Source organism: Mustela erminea, chromosome 5 (genome assembly GCF_009829155.1).
Source record: "Mustela erminea isolate mMusErm1 chromosome 5, mMusErm1.Pri, whole genome shotgun sequence".
Classification (NCBI taxonomy): domain Eukaryota; kingdom Metazoa; phylum Chordata; class Mammalia; order Carnivora; family Mustelidae; genus Mustela; species Mustela erminea.
In genome coordinates, this window is record NC_045618.1 from 126,293,675 (window position 1) to 126,316,822 (window position 23,148).

The following is a 23,148-nucleotide window of genomic DNA, read 5'->3' on the forward strand; positions in this document are numbered from 1 at the left end:
CCAGGGGACATCTTAAATCCAGGGGAAGTTGACATCACAAAGCGGCAGGATTAGGGGGTGGGGGGTGGGGAGGCATTCCCGGTCCCTGATCTCCTGCACTGTTCTCTGAGCCCAGCGGTGGCTCCCCCTGCTGACCTGGCTCACAGGTTGGCCCTGTGACACACAAGATTCTGTGTCTTCAGCCACGTATTTTATGGCTATCCACCCTCTCTGTTCCCGGCAACCAGCCGGCCGGTTCTCAGGTTCCGCGTTCCCTCTCCCTGAGCACATAAGAACATTCAGATCCTCTCCACATTCCAAGCCGCACTCTGGATCCTCCTGTGACTAGACGGGCCATGTCCCCATTTTCACAGCTTCCCTAGGCCTCATGTTAGGAGAATCTATGGGTTCTGTAACCTCCCAGAACTCACATATAAAGCCCTCCCCCACCGATGCGATGGCATGAGGAGGTGGGACATTTAGGACAGGATTAGTTTTGGACGAGGTCAGTATGGAGCCCTCCTAAAGGGGACTGGCACCCCACGAGGGTCCCCCAAGAGGCTTCTCCCTCTCTGTGCTCTGCCCTGCACGGATACAGTGAGAAGTCTGCAGGCTGCACCCTGGGAAAGGGCTCTCACCAGAACCCCCACCTGTCAGTATACTGGTCTCAGACTTCCAGCCTCCTGAACTGTTGAGAAATAATAAATTCCTATTGTTGATGCGTCTCCCAGTTTACGGTATTTTGTCAGAGCAGCTCAGACAGACTAAGACAATTTCTCAAAAGGCTTAAGCAAAAAACAAGGCACAAAAACGTCTGTATTTCAAACCCTTCGATTCAAGGAAGGAATTTTTCTCCTGTCCTGGACATCGCTCCTGACTGCCAGCAACCCACCCCGCACAGGCACACATGGTACCAGGACACGTCTGGGTGGGAAGAGGCAGAGTGGGGTCACGGGGAGCACTCTTCCTCCTCTCCTCATGGCCACTCACCAGTTCTGCTGCAGCAATTAGGGGCTCCTGTTACCTCTCTCTTCTTTCCTATTCCGGAATAGGAAAATAAATTCTTTTCTCCGTGCCACATCAAAACCCATCCTGCCTTAGAAATCATGACCTTGGCATCTTTGTCTCACCCTATAAATTGTTGCCACAGCTACGGATGCGCTTCCCTTTAGCTACCAAATGAAGAAGAAAGACAGCTGTTCTTAGCAGGTGAAAAAATACTGCATCAACTCATACTGTAAAAGACTATACCCCCCCCCTAAGTAAAAAGCGGCGGGGAGGCACCTTGATTTTGGCTCAAGTCATGATCTCAGAGTTGTGAGATCAAGTCCCATGCTGGGCTCCCTGCTGAGTTTGGAGCCTGCTTAAGATTCTTTCCTTCTCCCTCTGCCCCTTCCCCTCTCTTGCTCTCTCTCTCTCTCTCTCTAACAATAACAACAACAAAAAATAATAATAATGTCTATGACCCCTCTAATTGTCAACCCTGGGGCAGTGTGTAGTTTCCCCCCATGTTCAAGAAGAAACACGAGAGGTGGCAGGTGGAGATGGATCCGCATTTAGGTCCCTTTGGCTTCCCCACCCCTCAGGTTCTTCCCCCTGGTGTTCTGCCTCTGTCCGGCTGTATCAGTCCGGGTTCAATCAGAGAAGCAGATTTCAAATTGGGTACTTACATACATTGTAGGTATTTGTTACAGAGGTCTGATCTTACACAGTCGTGGGAGTTGATTAAATATTCTGTCGTTGCACCTGATATTCGAACTTGCTGTCCAAAGGGCAGAAAGGCAGGAAGGGAATATGGGGTAAAATGGGGAAAGAAGGAGGGGCTGGAGCCCACACACACGAGCTGGGGTCCACAATGACAGGCTAAACCCGCGTCAGTTCTTATGGCCTCTGACTCTGATCACTGCTATGGGCTGGTCTGTGTTACCCCCAAATTCATACGTTGAAAGCCTCACTCCCAGTTGACAGTTAATTTTATGTATCAACTTGACTGGGTCACAGGTTGCCCAGATTAAACATTATTCATGGATGGGTCTGTGTGGTTGTTTCAGGACAGGGTTAGCACTTGAATGGGTCAACTCAGCAAAGTAAATGGACACCCCCCGCCCTCCGCCGCCACCAGATTGGGTGGGCACATCCAATCTGCTGAGGGCCTGAACAGAACAAAAAGTGGAAGAGAGAAATTCTCTTCCTGCGTGTCTTCTTGAGCTGGAACATCAGTCTTCTCCTGCACTTGAACTGAGATTTAGCCCATGGAGCAGCTCCCCTAGTTCTTGGGCCTTTTGACTTAGACTATAATTATGCTCTTGCCTTTCCTGATCTCTAGCTTCCAGGGGTCAGATTCTGGGACTTTTCAAACTCCGTAACTGGATGAGCTGATTCCTAATAATAAATCTCCTTTTATTATATACAAATTATCCTACATAAAATATAGATAATATAATATTTTATTATAATGTAATTATATCATAACCAATACAAATAGGAAATATCTATAAGTATATATAGGTATGCATACACTTGTATCTATAAATATACACACTTATATCCTACTTATACATTATACTATATATTTTATATATGTTGTGTGTCTCTTATCGTTTGTTTTTCCATTTCCAGAGAACCCCAACTAATACATCTTAGCATCTCAGCATATGACCATATTTGGAGATAATGTCTTTAACAAGATAATTAAGTTAAAATTACTCATTAGGGTGGGCCCTAGTCCCATACGTCTGGTAGCTCTATGAGAAGAAGAAATTAGAATCCTTACACACACACCAAGGGAAGATGATGTGGAGACACAGAGAAAAGATGCCATGCACCAGGCAAGCAGAGGAGCTCGGAAGAAAGCAACCCCACCTTGACTCCAGACTTCTAACCTTCAGAACTATGAGAAAAATCCATCTCTGTTGCTGAAGCCACCCAGTCTGGTATTTTGCTATGGTGGCCCTAGCAAACTAATATAATGATAGTGGCATCCTCCAGAAACCAGAGCCCTTCTCCATGAAGCTCAAGGCACCTACTGGTGGAAATGCTGAAAGATTTGAGGAGAGTCGAACCCTTGCGAGTCCAGCTGCCTCTTTGCACCAGGAGGGTGACCAGAAATACACCAGGACCAGAAACATCCAGGAAAGGAGACTCTGGAGAATGCAGTTCAGCCTAGACAGAATTACCTAACACAACATGTAGCCCTTTCTACCATTCCCATTACAACAGCGGCTTTTAACCAGGCCTGATTTTGCTCCCCAGGGATGGTTGGCAATGTCTAGAGATACTTTCAGTTGTAGCAGCTGAAGAGCGGGCTGCCGTCCACATCCGCCAGTAGAGGTCAGGGATGCTGCTGACACTCTCCAGTGCGACAAAGGATTATCCAGCCCCACATGTCAATAGTTCCAAGGCTGAGAAACCCTGCATTGCATCAACAAATCCTTCACACTAAGAATTCAAAATTTTAGCAGTTGTAGTAAAAGCTGAGCCGGGGAAAGGGCCACTGGCAGTCACATCACAGTGTCCAGCAGCGTATAATCACCTCTCTGCCTCTCCTCCCTTCCTCCCCTGGCCCTTCGCTCCCACCTCCCGTGTCTCCTGGGAGCTCCAGATTCTGCCCTCTCCCTCAGAGCAGCTTCCTCCTTCTCTGAAATCCTGACACCATCCAATATCCTGAAACTCGATCTCATCTTAAGCCCCGAGGAATTATCAGAATATTTTTCCTTTTTTTTTTTTTTTTTCTAGAATATCTTTCTTAAATCATGGGACATCACCCCCCACCAAAGGGAAATTTGAGTGCTGAGACATAAGGCAAAAAAATTTTCTCCACCTTAAAACATATAGGAGTATACTCATATATTCAGACCCAGACCAAAAAATCTGGAAGCATTAACATAAAATGTTACTAAGGTTTAATTCTGAATATTATAATTTGAGTTGATTTGCTTTCCCTTTTTGCTTATCTACATTTTCCATTCCCCACGCACCCCCCCCCCGCCCTGCACTGAAAAGACATGGTTAGTAAAGGGAAAAGGTATGTCCGTAGGGGTGATATATAACCACATGTAAAGATTCTTACAAAATAAAACTAAATGAATAAAGTATCAAATTTAGTTATATACACTGTATGGCTCTATTTTTAAAGTATGAAAAAAAAAAAAAACCCAAGGGAAGTATGGAACAGCAACAAGAACAAATGCCTAGAAAGGAATACGTCGTGGTGTTTTATTCAGAAAGCCAAACTAGAAATGACTTTGTTTTTCCTGTTTCTGCTCGTCTTAATTTTTTAAAAATTAACACAATGCACATACCCAGTATAACCATCTGACCTACAGTGTGGGTGAGAACTTCAAATATGATCTCTGTCCCTTCCATGATTAGGTTAATTATAGGACAAAAGTAAAGCGATTCTTTCAAATATAAGGTCCCTAATCAGTCTCCTCTGAGTTAATGAAAAGGGAGATTATCCCGGAAGGACCTGACCTCATCAGGTCAGCCTTTTAAAAGGAGGTTTCCCGTCCGGAGATTTGAAACAACATCCTCCCTCTCTCTTGTGGGCCTTGAAGAAGCAATGAGTTTGCTGCCATGAGTTTTACAGCTTCAAGGAAACGTATTCTGCCAATATTCACATGAGCTTGGAGGAGGACCCTCAGCTCTCAAACACCTTAGCTGCAGCCTTGGGAGACCCTAAGCGAGGACTTGTTTCCACCGCGCTGAGACGCCTGACACATGGAAGCTATGGGATAATAAATGTGTGTCTTAAGCTGCTACATTTGTCATATTTTGTGAAGCAGCAACAGAAAACTAATAGATCCAACTTGGTCGCCTTTGAAAAATTACATTTGAATTCACAAACTGTAGAATGGAAACCAAGAGACCTGGGTCTATATCACCATTACCTACCTATATGATCTTAAACAAGTCCCTTCTCAAGGCATGAGGTCTTCAAACACGTAATCTGACAAATAAAAGCTTGAAAATCCTATGATTCTAAATCTTGTCATAATCAACTCTCAGTTACTGTGCTTTCTCCCCTGTCTTGCTTATAATGGAGTCTTATAGTTGCTATAGATAGGTAGCCCACCAGTTAGACTGTCAGAATCTTTTCATTATAAAGAGATTCTCTTTATAGCAGAACTCATTCTTCAAAACATGGCACTTGCCTCACTGCAACCCAATTGTAATTTTAGAATAAAATATATAGCAAAAACGCTAAGATCAAACATATATAAACTAAAATGGCACAAAGGAATATTTTATGAAAAGGGAGAAAGTCCAACAAAAGAAGGATTAAACTAAAACTGTGCTTCTTAGAATTCAGGATTGGGTTTTGAAAAAGAAGATTATCGGACCATAAAAGCAAGCAGTCCAACTAGAGGGAATGAACCAGTGGGATTAAAGCAAATAATATGAGCATGTGAAACAGAATAAATATTTCTACAGACTGAATTGTGCCCCCCCTCCTAAATTCACATGTGGAAGCCCTCATCTCCCATGGGATGGTATTTGGAGATTGTACTCTCCTCCCGAATGGGGTCATGAGGACCCCCCCTTTGGTGGGGTTACCAGAACTCAACAGCATGCCCACTCTCTCTCTCACTGCCATGGACACAGGACCCAGCAAAAGGTAGCTGTCTGCAAGAAAGCTGTCACTGGAGTCTGACCACACTGGCACCCAGATCTCAGGCTTCTAGCTTTCAGGACTGAAAGAAATAAACTCCTGTTGTCCGAGTCACCCCATCTGTGATGTTTGGTTAAGGCAGCCTGAGTTGACTCATACGTATGTTTTAGGGGGAAAGGAAAAAATAGGATTGGAGATGGAGAGGAGAGAAGGGGAAAAGATGCTTGGTGGCCACGCAAGGAAGCTTGATTTCACGGCCCAAGGTTATAGCAAATCCTTGGACTTCTTGAGCCAGAGAGATTGAGGGAAATGAGTCTGATGATAATCTCACCAACAAGTTTATAGGACATGGAGTTATGAGGGCTATGACTAGGACAGTGACCACAGAAATAGAATAGTAGCAGAACTTCTAGGAAACATTAAGTGACATGAATTGCCAGGACTTCAAAATAAATTCAATTGTTATTAAATAATGAACTCTGTCCTTAAGCCTGACAAATGAGAAATTCTGTTAAGAGGGAAATGGTGAGGGTCCCTGGCCAATGAATGAGGAGGAACTGACAAAGGAAATCTGGCCTTCTTTAATGGGGGCACCTGTCTCTCATGCTGGCCAGATAATCTCCCAAAGTTCTATGGAGAATCAATAAAAAATGGGAAAAGTTGTTTGACCTTTAGAAGGACCGCTCAAGAACAAAATACCCAGGTTGACCTTCTTAGTTGCCAGCTAATCAGTGTTTTAAAAAAAACTGCTAAAAATGCTCACTGTTTCCAGTCTTCAACTTCTTTTTCCCTTCTCTTTCTTTGTCATAAATCCTGTTTTGCCTTTATTTCCTGACTCAGCATAAGAATCCCTCCCTCGGGTGTATGCATGCACTTTCCCCTGCATGCACATTGTGTGAAATAATAGAAATGTCTCTGAGTTATTCTGTGATGCAAGGATGGACTTCCTCCTACATTTCTGTGCTTGGCCCTGCAGTCAGGTGCCAGGGTGAAATACTGGACCCACATTCTGAGCTGCAGACCGGAGTAACTTTCTGAACATGTCTATGCCTTGGATTCTTCGCCCACAAAAATAGGAGTAACTAAAACATCTCCTTTGTGTTATTACTGATCGAGGCTTACACGACAAGGACATATATGAAGTGCTGACACAGTGCTAGGTACCTTGTGAGCGCACACAGAGCTGAGTTCTTACCATTAGAACTCAGTAAATCAAAGAAAGTTCCAGAACACCAGGCAGAGTGCAATAAATAGAAAGAACTAGGCTGCCAACTCTTTGAAAAGAACGGGAACACATTTTTGCAACTTCTGAGTCTTAGACTATTTCAAAATAAAGTTATTTTTAAAATAATGAACAAGGACAATCTGATAAGCTCTGCAGATGACCTTCACCCCTCTCCTGGAGTTATCTTTCCCACGAGGGGCAGTATTCAAGCTGCCCTACCAACTCGGTCATATACGCACTGATGCTGGATAAAAGTCCAGCATCATAACGAGGTTTTACTGTGCAGTCTTTTGTTGGTAGACTGCTTTCTTACTTTATTGCTTTTAATCTTCGTGACAGTTCTGAGAGGTGAGCCAGGTTTAACGATCCTGATTTTGTAGATTAAGAAACTGAGCCTCAGGGATGTTACAAACTTGCCAACGTTTCTATGGCTGCTGAACCGCTAAATAGGCAGAGGGCACAATCCACAGTAGGGCCCAGGTCTGTTGCACCACACGGCCTTTTTTTTTTTTTTTAACATTTTTTAATTGTTCGCTTATTTATTTTTGTAGCCCATGGGACTGCTCACTTAAGTGCATTTTTAAATACTTTTTTCAAAAATGAAGTCCAGGCATATTGCAGTTTTGGTTCCAAAACACTGCAATGAAGGGAATATCACAATAAAGCAAACACTGCAATAAAGGGAGTCAAATGAATTTTTTTGATTTCGCAGTGCCTATAAATTCTGTTTACACTGTACTGTAATCTACTAAGGGTGCAATGGCATATGTTGTGGAAAAAAATGTACAAACCTTAATTTTAAAATCTTTTCTTGTTAAAGATGCCGGCCAGCCCTGAGGTTTGGTGAGCCGTGGTCACTGATGAGAGACCACTGTAACAAATACAAGAGGCACACTGTGATTGCACAATGAAAAAGTTTGAAATATTGTGAGAATTACTAAAATGGGACACGGAGACCCAAAGTGAGCAAATGCTGTTGGGAAAATGGTGCCAATAAACTCGATCCATGCAGGACTGCCAGAAGCCTTCACCTTGCAAAAAACACAGTACCTGTGAAATGCAATAAAATGAAGTATATTATGCTGATATACCTTAGTTTCCTATCGCTGCTTATTACAAACTTAGTGGCTTAAAACCATACAAATGTATCATCTTATAGTTTGAATGTCAGAAGTCCAAAAATGGACCTTACAGGACTAAAATCAAGAAGTTGGCAGGGCTCTGTTCCTCCTGGAGGCTCCAGGGGAAAATCCATTCTTTGCGGTTCCTAGCTTCTAGAGGCTGTCTTCATTGGCTCATGGTCCCCTTTTAGTAACAGCATCATTCCAAGACCTGCCTCTATCATCAAATCTTCTCTTTCTCACTTTGACCTTCGGGCCTCCCTCTTGCAAGAATGCGTATGATTACATCTAGGACTCCTTTAGATAACGCCAGAGAATAATGAGATGAGAATCTTCCCATCTCAAGACCGATGCGGGGGTGGGGGGACATTTTTCTGCCTGCCACAAGATATCATTTACAGACACAAAAATGCATGGATCTTGAGGGCATGTTTCTATGAGTATGGACAGATATGCATCTGTCACCCATGTGATGCACATGCTAATTGGACTATAGAAGAATTCCATTACCCTAAAGTTCCCTCCTGCCCCTTTCCAGTCAATTTTCCCCTTCCCACTCTCACCCCCAAGCAACTGCTTGTCTGAATGCTATCACTACAGGTTAGTTGCAACTGTCCTTGAGCTCCATGGAATGGAATCATAAGAGATATGCTCTTTGGGGTCTGGTTTCTTTCACTCAGCATAATGTTTTGGAGAATCATGCATGATATGCACATATCAGTAACTCTTTCCTTTTTGTGGCCAAGTGGTACTCCATTGTTTGTTTATCCATTCACCGCAAAGTAAACACTTCAAGTTTTTCTAAGATCTTCCCTATTTTGAATTTAGCTACTGTGAACGTTATAACAGAAGACATTTTGTGTACACGATTTCATGCCCTCTCCTGAGCAGGTACTTAAGAATGAGAACATTAGGTTAGAGGGTAGGTAAGTGTTTACATGTATAAGAACTATGGCTAAGAATTTTATTCAGCAGTTATAGCCCTACCAACTGCTCTACATCCTCACCGACATCTGTCAAAGTTTAGCCATTATGGCGGGAGTAAGGGACATTTTGTTGTGATTTTAATTTACAGTTTCTTGGTGACTAAAGATGTTAAACACCTTTTCATGTGCTTATTTTCTACTTACCTACATTCCTTGCAAAGGGTAGGTTCAAATCTTTTCCATTTTTTTGGTATTTTTATTATTGTGTTTCATCGTATCTGTATATTTATTATACTTTTTTATATTTCTATTTATTACATTAATATATATTAAATCATATTTGTTATTCATGTTACTTAATTCATCTTTATTTTATGTCTATACTGATAGCCTGCATAGTTTTAAATAATACATTATGTGTTTATTATTGAGTTCTTCATAAGTTTTGGACACAAGTTCCCTTTAAAATATATGGATTGCAAATATTTTCTCCTATTTTCTCTGTGGCTCATTCATTCCTTTTCTCAGCGATTTTGATATACAGAAAGAGATAATTAGATTTTGAAATGGATATAGATATGTATAGTTAAGTATATGTGTATTATGAATGTGTATGCATTTATATACATATACAAACATATGCACACATATACATACACACACACACACACATTTCCTAGCTCCGTCTCCTAAGAGATTTCAGAAACATTAATACCTCAGTAGTAATGAGTACTCCTGGAAAACAAACACCATTCTCCACTGAAAGAAAGCAGACCTACTTGGAGAAATGGCTGATTCAGGATCAGATCAGGGAAAGTAGAAAAAATATACATAGTACAAAAGTGTTAAGGATGTGCTCAAGAAGATATAGGAGTCAGTTTGAAGAGGCACCCCCTGGCTACATCTGAGATAATCTGAGCATCAAAATAATAATGATAGTAAGGATTTTTATAAGCTATCAAGTAAAGAACACCTGAGTCTATAACAATGTAAATTAATCAATTAAATGCGTAAATAAATAAGAAAAAGCTCTGCCTGCATTAGAAAGCTAATTAATAAACGTAGAAGGAATGATAAGAATTAGAAAATCACCAATTGGCAGCTGTCATAGTAATTACTGATTCAGGCAAGAATCATGAATATACATGGTAAAACTAGTGGGTGAATGTTTAAGGAATAATGAGATATTTACATAATCTCACAGTACCTTTTTCATATAATTATTATATTAACATATATTGATTAACATAATTAACATTTTAATTACAAAAGTCAATGCAGTGGAAACTCCTCTTTAGCCAGCTGACCAACATTATCATCGCCAGGATTTGGAATAACCAATAGCATTTGGCTCCTGACATGATCCCCTTAGAAGAATTCAGCATCGTTTCTGTGATGGTCTCACCATAGGTGCAAACCCCAAAACTAATCATGACACAAACCGACATTAGGGTACATTCTATGAAATAACTTGTTGATACACTTAAAAATTATTGGTGTCAAGAAGTTGGGAAATGCAAACACACACACACCTTCAGGAACTATTCCAAATCAAAGGACACTAATGAGATGAGACAGATTGTAGGGACCCGATGGTCTTGGATTTTCTGCTGAGAAAAAGGACATCATTGTAGCAAATTGGCACGATATGAATAAAGTCTATAGATGACAGTACTGAATCAGAGTTAACTGAGAAATACTAACACATGTAGGGATAAAGAAGCGTCGTGCCTACAAATTTTCTCAGTTGTTTTAATTCATGTGTGCCAGTATATACGCAAACTTTTCATGCATATATGAAATATGTACTTATTAATGTATATTTTAATAGATATGTAACACATATATTTCTTTTTTGTCAATGCAGCCCTTCAAGTTGGATTTATGTGAAATCAACATGGCATAGATGGGAGCCTATTCAAGAATAGGAAATGATCAACCCCATTTTGCATCAAAATGTTTGCATAAAACTTACTTCCAAGTGACTTGTATTCACGGTAATATTGTTTGAATATTTTGAGGATCCTTCTCTTAGGAGCTTACCGACTCAACTTTGCACTTAACCATCTGAATTTCTAACCAGTGGTGTGAAATTCCACTGAATCAAACTTTTGAGTAAAATTGTTTTAACTGGTTACTTTATCATTATATCCCAACGATTAATAAAGAGGTTTATGCAATTATTTGCTCATTCTCATGCAGGTGAAGGGAAGGCTCTGGGCAATTATCTAAGCCACACTTCAAGATAGTCAGTCTCAGAGTCATAAGAAGTAGCATTCTGACTACCCCTAAATATTGACCTAAAATTCCCTATACCATCCGCCCCCAGATACCTCTCCGACATGCCCTGTGCCCTCTCTCCCGTCATCCCCTCTCTCACCTGCTTCAGCATCCACAGGGCTCCTTGCTGTTCCTGGAGCATAACAGACCTGCTCTTGCCTTGGAACCTTCACTGGGGCTGCTCGTTATTCCTGGAAGGCTCTTCACACCCACATTTTTTTATTTTTTAATTGAAGTGTAATTAACCTACAGTGTTATACTTCTTTCAGATCTTATGCAAATCAAAACCCCAAAGAGATATCACCCTACACCTGTCACAAAGACTAGATCCACTCCCACATCTTCACAGCTCATTCCTCATCACTGTAAGTCTGCTCAAATATGAGCTCTCCCTGCTTCAGATTGAAATGATGGTCCCCACTCACCCCCCATTACCCTATTCCCCTTCCTTGATAGTTTTTTCTCTCGAGTACTTGTCACTTCCCAATAAATTATCATTTACTTATTTATTTTATTCTCTTTCTCCCCTGGCTAGAATGAATGTGATTTTTGTCTGTTTTATTGATTGCTAAATCCCCAGCACCAAGAACCTAGTGTGCCTCCCAGTTGTTTGCGGAGACAGAAAAACAAAGAGTAGCCCCTGACAGTCGGGAGCTGGTTTGGCACTCATAACCAGGCCATGTGATTCCCCTCTTGGACTTAAATAATCTCAGAATACCAACCACATACAGGTTACTCTGAGACAAAGCAAACCATTTCACAATTTTATTTAAGCACAAATAGAAACAAGTTCCCTGTGCCATTCACGAAATACCAAACACTTCCTCTCTTGGCTAAAATAAGTAGCTACTGGGGTGCCTGGGTGGCTCAGTGGGTTAAAGCCTCTGCCTTCAGCTCGGGTCATGATTCCAGGGTCCTGGGATCGAGCCCCACATCGGGCTCTCTGCTCAGCAGTAGAGCCTGCTTCCTCTTCTTTCTCTGTCTGCCTCTCTGCCTACTTGTGATCTCTGTCAAATAAATAAATAAAATCTTTTTAAAAAATTAAAAAAAAAATAAGTAGCTACTGTTTCTTCACCAATGATGGCTTTATCTTCATTGTAGTCTCCTTTCCTTTGAGGTGAGGTTTACTGACGGATTTCTATGAAATCACGGAAATCAGGGGTACTTCTAAGAGCATCCAATCTAAAGCAAACCCAGCTTCCCTGGATCCTCCCACCAATTACCAACCAAAAGTCCAAATTCTACACTCAGTTCTTTCTAAAGCTCCCTTCCTGAGACATGAAATGTGGTGTTCTTCATCCTTGCAGAAAGTACAAAACCTAATGTGTTCAACTACAGGTGTGTCCTTGGTGGCCTTTGGCTGAAGGGCATTAACAGTGCCCAGAAAATATTTGCTGAAGGAAGGAAAAAATAATGGCTAATCTATGATTATAATGTTTTTTTTTAATTTATTTATTTGACAGAGAGAGAGAAAACATACAAGTAGACAGAGCAGAGGCAGAGGGAGAGGGAGAAGCAGGCTCCCCACTGAGCAGGGAACCCAATGTGGGGCTTGATCCCAGACCTGGGATCTTGATCTGAGCTGAAGGCAGACACTTAACTGACTGAGGCACCCAGGCGCCCCAGACTGTACTGTTCTTAACTGTTCTTAACCCAACATTCACTGATTGAACACATTGCCATCTACTCAAGAGTTAAATATTCTGAATTTAATGGGAGCTCTAAACTGTTTATCTCCACCTTACAAGGTTCACTTAAGTTCTTACTGAAATCCAGTTTTAATCCATTCTTTCTCCAGAAGTGGCAGTTAACAAATCTATGAAAAAATTAAACCAAAATTAAACCTGTCCATTTATTCATGGTATAAATGTATCCTGGCCTTTCCTTTTACCTGGCAAGAGTCCACTCTGTTTAGAAAGGATATACACCTCCAAAGTAAATGTCATTTCTACCACTGAAACTTGGTAGAGCCTGAACACACACACCACACCTATTCCACCAGCTTCCAAGCTTAGGTATTTTAAATCCTGTGCTCTGCAGTGGGATCTGTACTCTGACCTTTATGACAATTATAATTATGCAAAGTTACATGTACATTCAAAGCTTATTTGATTACTAATTATATACCTGCTCTTTACAATCCTGGAATTATACTTAATACAATGAAGTATAAAGCCATGGTCCATTTCCTTGAGGAACAGAGAATATGCATGTAGAGATACAGTGCAAGGCTTTCAATTTTCATTTATCTGTGAGATATAAACACAAAAATAAGTACTTTAATGTACCTCATCTACATCAAAGAAAGTACATTCTTCTCTAAGTTCTAAAGGGGGAAATATCCCGCTCCTTGTCTATCCTTAATCCTGCCCTGGCAGATACATTGGTACAAGTGCTGACAGTCTGTGCACATGGCCAACCAAACAGATGCCTAAGAATAGCACAGGAAAGGATATACTTGACTAGAGTTAGTGACAATCACTGCATTCTCAGGAAAAGACTCTGGGGGTTGTCTTACCATCCTTAAGCAAAAAGCAAACTGGATTTATGTCCTCAACATGTTCGGGAGGTTCTCAATATGTGCTGGTTGCTCGATTCCTGTCAATGGAATAAGGTCACCTCAGTGTCATCTGCATGAAGAAGCGCTTATAATCTACTTCCATGGAGGCCTATGCTGTGTTGTAATGCAGAGCAAACAGGTTTTCTGCAACTTGGAAGTCTATGACAGTGACCCAGAACACTGATATGGACAAGTTAAACAGAATACAGACAGCTGAGCAAATATTAAAGAAGCCTATGAATTAATAAGTAATATTAACATTTTATACAAGTACAGTGAGTACAGAAGTTGAACTGGGAATGTTGGCAGGAAATCATGAGGAACGTACACCTGGACTAGATAAGGCCATGCAGAACTCACAAACTTTTCGCTATTTAATCATCATGCAACCTAGCAGGCTGAAAAAATAAATCTGGTTTTCCCACACCATATTCTAGACCAGCTTTGGAGACTTGGAATTTCCCTAAAAAGTCAAGGTCCTATGAATATTCTCATAAGATATCAATTACTCGTTTTTGGTTAAAGACAATAACTCTAGCAGCTCTAAAACCTTTTCATAATAAGGAAATAAAACTAATTCTATTAGTCTCTATACAAACTACTATTTTGATTTCTGTCTTTGCTTCGACCAAGCAATCAATAATAATATTTGTAGAACATTCTATAATTAAAGAAGTACTTTTTTCTTCCTTATCTCTTCTGCGATATGAACCTCAGAACACACTTGGTGAAGAGAATATTATTAATATACTTATTTTACAGAGGCACAGAAGAGTGAAGTAAATTTCCTGTATACTAGGGATGCAAATGTTCCTTAATATTTCCCTATAAAATATCTTAAGATTAAACTTATAACTTGGAGTACCTGAGTGGCCCAGGCGGTTAAGTGTCTTTTTTTTTTTTAAGATTTTATTTATTTATTGGACAGAGGGGGGCAGAGAGCAAAAGCAGGGGGAGCAACAGGCAAAGGGAGAAGCAGGCTCCCCGTGGAGCAAGGAACCCAATGCAGGGCTCAATCCCCGGACCCCAGGATCATGACCTGAGCTGAAGGCAGACACCCAAGAGACTGAGCCACCCAGGTGCCTCCAAGCATCTGACTCTTGATTTTTCCTCAGGTTGTGATCTCAGGATCATGAGATCAAGCTCCACATTGGGCTTCATGCTAAGCTGAGAGTCTGCTTGTGATTCTCCCTCTCCCTCTTTCCTTTGTTTTCACTCTCTGTCTCAATAAATAAAAAAAAATTTTTTTAAAAAGGACTAAACTGGGGCACCTGGGTGGCTCAGTGGGTTAAGCTTCTGCCTTCGGCTCAGGTCATGATCTCAGGGTCCTGGGATCGAGTCCTGCATCGGGCTCTCTGCTCAGCAGGGAGTCTGCTTTCCTCCTCTCTCTCTGCCTGGCTCTCTGCCTACTTGTGATCTCTCTCTGTCAAATAAATAAATAAAATATTTAAAAATAAATAAATAAATAAAAATAAAAAGGACTAAACTTATAACAGATTGCAAGTGCTTTCAAAATCTTATTATTAAAATACTTCATAAGTAAGGCATATCTATAAAATGCCAAAAATTATCTAGTGCTAATAGATGGCAAGTCCAATGTTATACACCTGTATATTGAATTATATAATCGTCTCTGGCCACTGAAAGTTTGCATCCCACCTAAAAGGGAAGTTTGGGGGTGCCTGGGTGGCTCAGTGGGTTAAAGCCTCTGCTTTGAGCTCAGGTCATGATCCTAGGGTCCTGGGATCGAGCCCCACATCAGGCTCTCTGCTCAGCAGGGAGCCTGCTTCCCTCCCCCCTCTGCCTGCCTCTCTGCCTACTTGTGATCTCTCTCTCTCTCTCTCTCTCTCTCTCTCTGTCAAATAAATGAATAAATAATTTTAAAAGGCAAGTTTGCGAATGTCCTGTAAATACTTAAAGAAATAAAGAGTAATGAGAACCAGCCTAGTCAGAGAAGAGCCTGAGCCAAGATGAAACACAAGTGAAAGCGGGAATGATGCCATGGTTGTGGTTCGAAAGAAGCAAGGGCAGTAGGGAGAGGGTAAAGGAGCCTATGACAAGAGTTTGTTCATGTGGAAATCAGAAATGTGTTCATGCAGCACTTAGCATGGGGCCTTAAATTTAAGAAGCACTTCGGAAAGAAAAGGATGAAAAGGGAAGCTAAGTCCCAAGCAGTGAACATTCCCTAGTCTATCAATCAGATCATAACTGCTTCTCTTGTGGAAGGCAGACATTTCCCCAAGAAAGTATAACTGCCAGCCCAAGTTCCTGTTTTGTCAGTAGGGTTTCAAACATTTTTTGATTCTATGACAAAGGCAGTCATTGAAAATTTTTAAATAGGAATTTTAATTTAATTTGAATTGAATTGAAGTTTACTTTTAAAAGCAAAATTAATCTGGCTCTATGTGGTTGCCTTGAAAGTGAAGAGAGAGTGATGTGGGTGAATATTGCTAGAACTCGGGTGCACCAGGCAGGTAAGGGAAAGTGAGACCCCCAGCAGGGAAGTTTTCAGTGAGAAAGACAAAAATGGTCACAATGACAAGGGCAGCTGGCTGGCTCAGCCAGTAGAGCATGTAACTCTTTTTTTGTTTGTTTGTTTTTCTTTTTCTTTGTTAAGATTTTACCTACTTATTTGACAGAGAGAGAGAATATAAGCAGGAGTGGCAGAGGGAGAGGGAGAAACAGACTCCCCGCTGAGTAGAGAGCCTGACTTGAGGCTCCATCCCAGGACCCCATGATCATGATCTAAGCCCAAGGCAGACACTTAACCGATGAGCCATCCAGGTGCCCCGAACATGCAGCTCTTAATCTCGGGGTTGTGAATTTGGGCCCCATGCTGGGTGTAGAGATTGCTTAAAAAACAAAATCTTTAAAAAATAATAATAATAAAACAGTAATTACATAGCTCACATTGTTAGGATGTGATGATTGATAAGATGAAAAGGGGAGGAAAATATACCAGAATTTACTCTATGATTTAAAATCAGAGGAACTCTGAGGAAACATTGTTAGTAACAGAAACAGAGATCAGTACCAAGGAGGTAACAAGAGAGTAACAGGACAATAATTTCCTTCATCTCCTCTGATGTGAATGTGGAACAGCAGTTAGTATTTTCGTTTGTTTTTTCTTTTTGGAGGGGGGGGTCTGAATTAACAGTTTTTTATCCTTATCCTGGAAAAGAGGATTTTTATTTAAAAAAAAAAAAAATGGAAGGGCGCCTCGGTGGCTCACTAGGTTAGGGCCTCTGCCTTCGGCTCAGGTCATGATCCCAGAGTTCTGGGATCAAGCCCTGCATCCGGCTCTCTGCTCAGCAGGGAGCCTGCTTCCCCCTTTCACCTGCCTCTCTGCCTACTTGTGATCTCTGTCTGTCAAATAAAAAAATAATAATAAAATAAAAGTAAAAAATAAAAAATAGGGTGCCTGGGTGGCTCAGTGGGTTAAGCCGCTGCCTTCGGCTCAGGTCATGATCCCGGGGTCCCGGGATGGAGTTCCGCAGCGGGTTCTCTCCTCAGCGGGGAGCCTGCTTCCTCCTCTCTCTCTGCCTACTTGTGATCTCTACCTGCCAAATAAATAAATAAATAAAATCTTTAAAATTTTTAAAATAAAATAATAAATAAATAATTGGGAAAAAAAATGCCTGGAGGTATTAAGATATGTGGCTAGGGTGGACTTGTCCAGAAACCTGACCTCAAGGGAGCTGAGGACTGAGTTCAGCTCGGTTCCAGGACCAAGCTGATGGTGGGTGGATGCTAGGGAAAACAGAATGACACAATTTGATGAATGGGCAGGAACACAAGCTACTGCCCTGCTACCCAGTGGGAACATGCCTGGAGTTGGTACTTGATACACAAGACTATTTCGTCGTCTGCAATGCGATCACCCTCACCTTTGTCTCCAAATACACCACTCCAGCCTCCGGAACTCAGGAGGAAGAAAACAGTATAACTCACAAAAAAGAGAGGGATAAGGACAAGGGTTTGAAAGCCTTTTTGCAAAGGCTGTTAGCACGTTTTCCAGATGATTATTACCCGGTGGCCCCCCTAAAAATGAATACTAACATTGACATGATCTGCACTGAATGGGGTTTCTTTCCATTTGTTTTGTCAGGGAAAGGAAGAGGGGTAGTGAGTTCCATCCCGGTTTCCCTATATATGGCACTGTTTTATCTAAGTTCAAGAAAATATTTCGAACTCGGTCTAGCTGTTGTACTTTTCCTAAGTTAACTCTCAGATGTGTCCAATTCAAATTTTCTAAATAAAACAAAGAGGAAGAACAGCTTAACACATTACAAACGCTTAACCTTATAACGTGGGTTTCTTGTTACATATGCTGGCTCAAACAAACAAACAAACAAACAAAACACCCTGTGGGCTCGTGGCCTTGAGCTAACGTCTAGCGCAGATGTTACTCAGTAAGTTCTCTTAGTTTCAACACCCACCTGCACTTTTAAATCTTGCTCCATAATGGGATACGTTTTCCGAGCGCACACTTCGAAAAAAGCCCATGAAATGTATTGTGGGAATTGTAGTCCTGGGTGACTTTCTTTTCTTCCCGGCCCTGGACTCACGCCCTGATTCCGGGATGGTTGAACTCAGGATCTACCAATTAGCTGGGGCCATGTCGTGAGGCCGTGGTCCAATCAGGAAAGCCGGTGTGGGAATCTCGCAAAATTATTGGTCAATGTATGACCCCGGGGGCGGGGCAATAGGGTGGGCGGGAAGACTGCGGCGATTGGGCACAGAGCCCGAGGCGGCGGGCGGGGATTGGCTCCGCTCTAGGGCAGGGAGGCCTGGGAAGGGGCGGAGGAAGGAGACCAGAGCAGGAAGAGCAGCGGCGAGGCGGCGGCGGTAGCTGAGTCGGTGGTGGCAGAGGCGAAAGCGACAGCTCCAGGGGGTGGCAGCGGCCGCGGGAGCAGGATGCGGGTCCGAGTTGGGCTGACGCTGCTGCTCTGTGCTGTGCTGCTGGGCTCGGCCTCGGCGTCCTCGGGTCAGTATCCGCCCCCTCGGACTGGAGGCCGGGAGCCACCGCCCCCCCGGCCTCCATCCCGGGGCAGGGCCGTGGGGGCTCAAGCTGGAGGCTCCACTCTCTCTGGTCACACTTCGCACGAGCCTCTTGCTGTCACTCCTCGGGCTTTGGCTGGCCTGGGAGAGAGGGGGTGTTTAGGGAGCTAGAGAGGGGAGGAAGGGAAGGGGCGGTCCCCCTGCCCACACCTCTCCTCCCTTAACAAACTTTACGCGACTCTTCGCGAGTGAGGAATTGACTCTTGGGGAATAAATCCCGAGCGCTGGCTTAGCGCCACAGTGACACCTGAGCCTTCCTGGAACTTCCTCAACTCTCGGACAGATTATGTGCTTGGGATTTGTAAGTTAAGTAGTTGACCCACCTGGGGTTATCACTGAGCAGAGCCGGGTCCATCAAAACCAGGATGTTGACAGTGGTTTTGGTGGATTGCTGAGCACCTGAGGTGCCCCTTATCTCCTGGTCTGTTTTAAAATGAAGACTTTTGATGGAACTGTGTCCACGCTCAATCCCTTTTTAGGGAGATATTCTCGAGAAAGTGGTGTTGATCTCTGTCACCGTGTTTCTGAGTTGCCCCATGTTTGTTGACAGCAACTTTGTGATTTTTTTTTTTAAGGAAATCTTGGTCCCTGTAAATTTAAAATGTATATAGCACCTGATTTTCATGTTTTGTGTAGATATAAAAATTCATGCGCTTTTGAGTTGATTTTCCAGTTAGCGGCTTAATACTAGGGTTCTGAGATGTATTTTTCTTTCTTAATAGTTCGGTCTGCCTACATCTGAAAACTTCTGTTTTGGGAGTGTTGATAAAGAAGCACTTAGTGTTTCTAAATGTTGGTAAAGCAACAAATTAGTACAATAAAGCTTTTGGATTTTAATCAGTTTAGTTAACAAAACAGCTGTTCTGTGGCTTTAAATTTTTTTGGAACAAGGCAGGGTATAAATGTCAACTTTTTTTTTTTTTTTCCAACAGAAAATTTCCCAGATGGTTATTTGAATCCCCAAATTATCTGTCCTAGTTGTAAGTCAATGCCATAACGTCATTCTGTTTCTAAAATAAGAGGTCTAAACCTAAAATTCTATCCATATTGTGGTTTGAGATACCACTTCAAAAGCAACAAGCATATGCTAGTTACTTTACTGCCAACATCATGCCTTCCCCCTTTTTAGTAATGGTTTGTATTCATGACCAAATCTCCAAAACTACCTGACTCTTGAAGCCCTGCTAACAATTATTTGGCCACAGGAAATATGAAATAAACTGTTGAGTATAATCGATAGAGTACCTGATGGGCCATAGACCACTTGGCATCAGAAGTCCTCGTAGGAGTTTGTTAAACATGCAGTTTTAGGTATGGAGCAGGTTGGGGTATCTGTAGTTAAACAAGCTTCACAAATAATTCTTCACACTAACGCGTAAGAACGACTAGTAAAAGAACACGGTGAGTATTCCTCTGAATTAAGTTTGCAGAATTTAAAGGAAATTAAAGCCCTACAAACATTTTCCTGCATATTCTGTTAACTAGATTTCATATGCGTTAAGAGCTTCACGTCAGTGGAAATGGTACTTGAAGAAGTCATTTAATCAACAATAGGGATTCTCGGGATGTTATAATAGATTACTCATACTGAAGTGTTAAATCTTTGGATTGTGTTGATGTAAGCAGAGAACTGGGTTCAAAAATGTCTGCTCGGATTTCCATCGTAGTTCACCTGTGCCAGGGCATTTCTCTGGCGGAGCCAGAATCCATACTTAGCCAGAACTAAAGCAACAGAGATGTGCTGACCGGTAATAAAGGCACTACTGCGCTCAAGTGCAATTATAGTAAAACACTTGTGTGAGGTGAAGTTTTAGAAATTGAGTACATGGATTTTCAGTTGACTTTCTTATTCATTAAATTGCTTATGTATATAGGAAGTCAGCCTCATTATTAAAGATTTGTTCCTATTTAAAAATCAAGCCTTGGGCCATAATTCTGTGTGGATTTAAAGTTTGAATGTTACTGGTTACCAAAGCAAGTTGCATATTTACCAGTATAATCAGCCAACAAAGGAAATCTTGATCCTATCACTGTTAGTAGCTGTTATTTCATATCTTGTTTTAAAGACATATAAAAATATGACATTTTTATTCAAAATACTTTTTTCCTGTGAATAAATAAAGGAGAAGGTTAAAAAGAAATTTCTCCATTTTCTCAGTATTAGAAAATGCTATATGTTTTCTCACTTAGAAATACTTGTTTTCTTATTTTCAGCAGGAAAAGATAAATGGTTCGCTTTTTCTTTTTTCTCCCTTTGTGCCAGTGTTACAGAATCTTTTAAATCAGGTTCACCACTAAGTATTCCAGGTAATAGTTCTATTAGATATTCAAAGAGTAAGTTTCAGATTGCAGACGTTTAATTTCATTATTCTTTTCTTCCCTAAAACATTATTGTGAGTCAACAGGACAGATGGTATTATTCTCTTTTGACAGGTTGAGAAAGAGGCTGACCAAGCTTGCTATTTTGAACCACGTGTATAAAATTAATATGTAATGAAGTGAGGTTTTGAACTTAGCTCTCCAGGCCTCTATTTTGGAGTAGTTAAAAATCAGGAGTATTGTAGGATCTGCACAGATTCCGTGGTAAGCAGAGAGCAGATGTCTGCTCTCTTTTCACCAAACTCTTAGGACTTCTGTGTTTGAAGATCTATCAGTCTGTTTAGTTTACATGACAAGTTGGAAAATGAATTTATGATAATTACTTTTCCCTGAAAGAATATCCCCAGTACTTTTTGCTGTTTGGTTGGCGGATATAATAAAGATGAAAATCGGTCTTTTTCAAAGGAAAGTGTACAATTCTAAAGTAATGTAAACCTTTATATTCTGGATGTGATACTGTTGAATGAGAAATCTGTAACTCTTCATTGAACTCTTTTGCATTTTTTTCTTGATGTTTGTGTTCCGCTAAAAGTGTTATTATTTTTGTTTATGCATAACTTAAGTGTCTTTGTTACCTTACTAATACATATCAGAAGTTTCTAGATTATAAGCAACTTCTATAAAAGTGTTATGTGAATAGATATATCACTTTGAGAGAGAAAATAGCTTATGCTTTAAGACTACCATCTGGAGTAGACTTTCCCATTTAGTAAATGAGAAAGACTTCTCTTATTTACTAGTAACCTTAGTACCTATTGCTAGTTTGAAGAGAAGAGAGACAGAAGCATGATGCAATTCATGTGAAATAACCCTGATGTCACAGGTTTCAATGACTCCCGGAGTTTAAAAACACATTTTGCTACTTCAATGTGTAATAGCTTGTAGTATCTCAAATGTACATGTCTTTAAGTTTACTTATAGGTATCTGTATTATATACTTATTTGCTGCATATGTGACCTGTTGTGAGAAGGCACTAAATTTCATGATTTAGTGATTAGTAATTTAAGAGCTCTGGCTTATTTAAAGTTTGGGGATATATACATTTACACAATTAATGTCTGCTCTTGATACATTAACTAGTTAATGTTTGTGATTACTTAAACATATCCACTCATACAACTTTGATATATGGTAGAGATGAATTTTTTTTCCTTTATCCATATGTTGCTGAGAATGGAATTTGAACCATGTGTTAGAATTCGGGCTTTGGGTAAAACCTGTGAAGAAGTTAGCATGAAGGATGATTGTTAATTAAGTACCATCACTACCTAAATGTTATAGGTACTGTGGGATAATGCATGCTATACCCTTCTCTTCCCCACCCATAAGAAATAAAACATTTGGAAAGTAGTCTAAAAGTAGTAAATGTGAAAGTAACTATAGTTTAAGTGTTCTTTGAATTGACAGCACTTTTCTTATATGGCAAACCTCACTGGTAGACTAGTTTTCTCAAATATTCAAAAGAAACAAATACTATGAAATCGTGTTGTATATTATACACATAATGAATTGGTTATACTTCTTTTTTTTAAGAGTTTATTTATTTGATAGAGATCGCAAGCAGGCAGAGAGGCAGGCAGAGAGAGAGGAGGAAGCAGGCTCCCTACTGAGCAGAGAGCCCAATGCAAGGCTCCATCCCAGGACCCTGGGATCATGACCTGAACTGAAGGCAGAGGCTTTAACCCGCTGAGCCACCCATGCACCTCAGCTTATACTTCTTAAAGTTAGCTCACTACTTCGATAATACAAACTCCAAAGCATATTTTTGTTATGCTTGAAAGAGTTACAAGTTATAAATAATATTTAAGATATAACCATATGGGGCGCCTGGGTGGCTCAGTGAGCTATGCCTCTGCCTTCCGCTCAGGTCATGGTCTCAGGGTCCTGGGATTGAGTCCCACATCAGGCTCTCTGCTCAGCAAGGAGCCTGCTTCCTTCTCTGTCTCTCTGCCTGCCTCTCTGCCTACTTGTGATCTCTGTCAAATAAACAAATAAAATCTTAAAA

At 41.1% G+C, this 23,148-nt stretch overlaps 1 protein-coding gene and 1 long non-coding RNA gene across 5 annotated transcripts in view; one reads left to right on the plus strand and one right to left on the minus strand.

The window, feature by feature from the left end:
* LOC116591665 overlaps nt 1-18,288 on the minus strand; it is a 145,863-nt gene extending 127,575 nt beyond the window's left edge. For 3 of the 4 annotated variants that reach the window (XR_004286099.1, XR_004286097.1, XR_004286100.1), the window contains exons 1-3: nt 18,142-18,288; nt 13,661-13,740; nt 10,395-10,469 (exon numbers count right to left, since the gene is read on the minus strand). This is a non-coding gene — a long non-coding RNA (uncharacterized LOC116591665). Of the gene's footprint in view, nt 1-2,569; nt 7,866-10,394; nt 10,470-13,660; nt 13,741-18,141 lie in introns of those variants that run through there. The other variant, XR_004286098.1, reaches the window with a different exon arrangement.
* Nucleotides 18,289-18,492: 204 nt separating this feature from the next.
* Nucleotides 18,493-23,148, plus strand: part of SEL1L (SEL1L adaptor subunit of ERAD E3 ubiquitin ligase) — a 54,656-nt gene continuing 50,000 nt past the window's right edge. Inside the window, exon 1 of the mRNA XM_032344778.1 lies at nt 18,493-18,689. Within this exon, the coding sequence (XP_032200669.1) occupies nt 18,620-18,689 (70 nt within the window). The 5' untranslated portion in view covers nt 18,493-18,619. The remainder of the gene's footprint in view (nt 18,690-23,148) is intronic.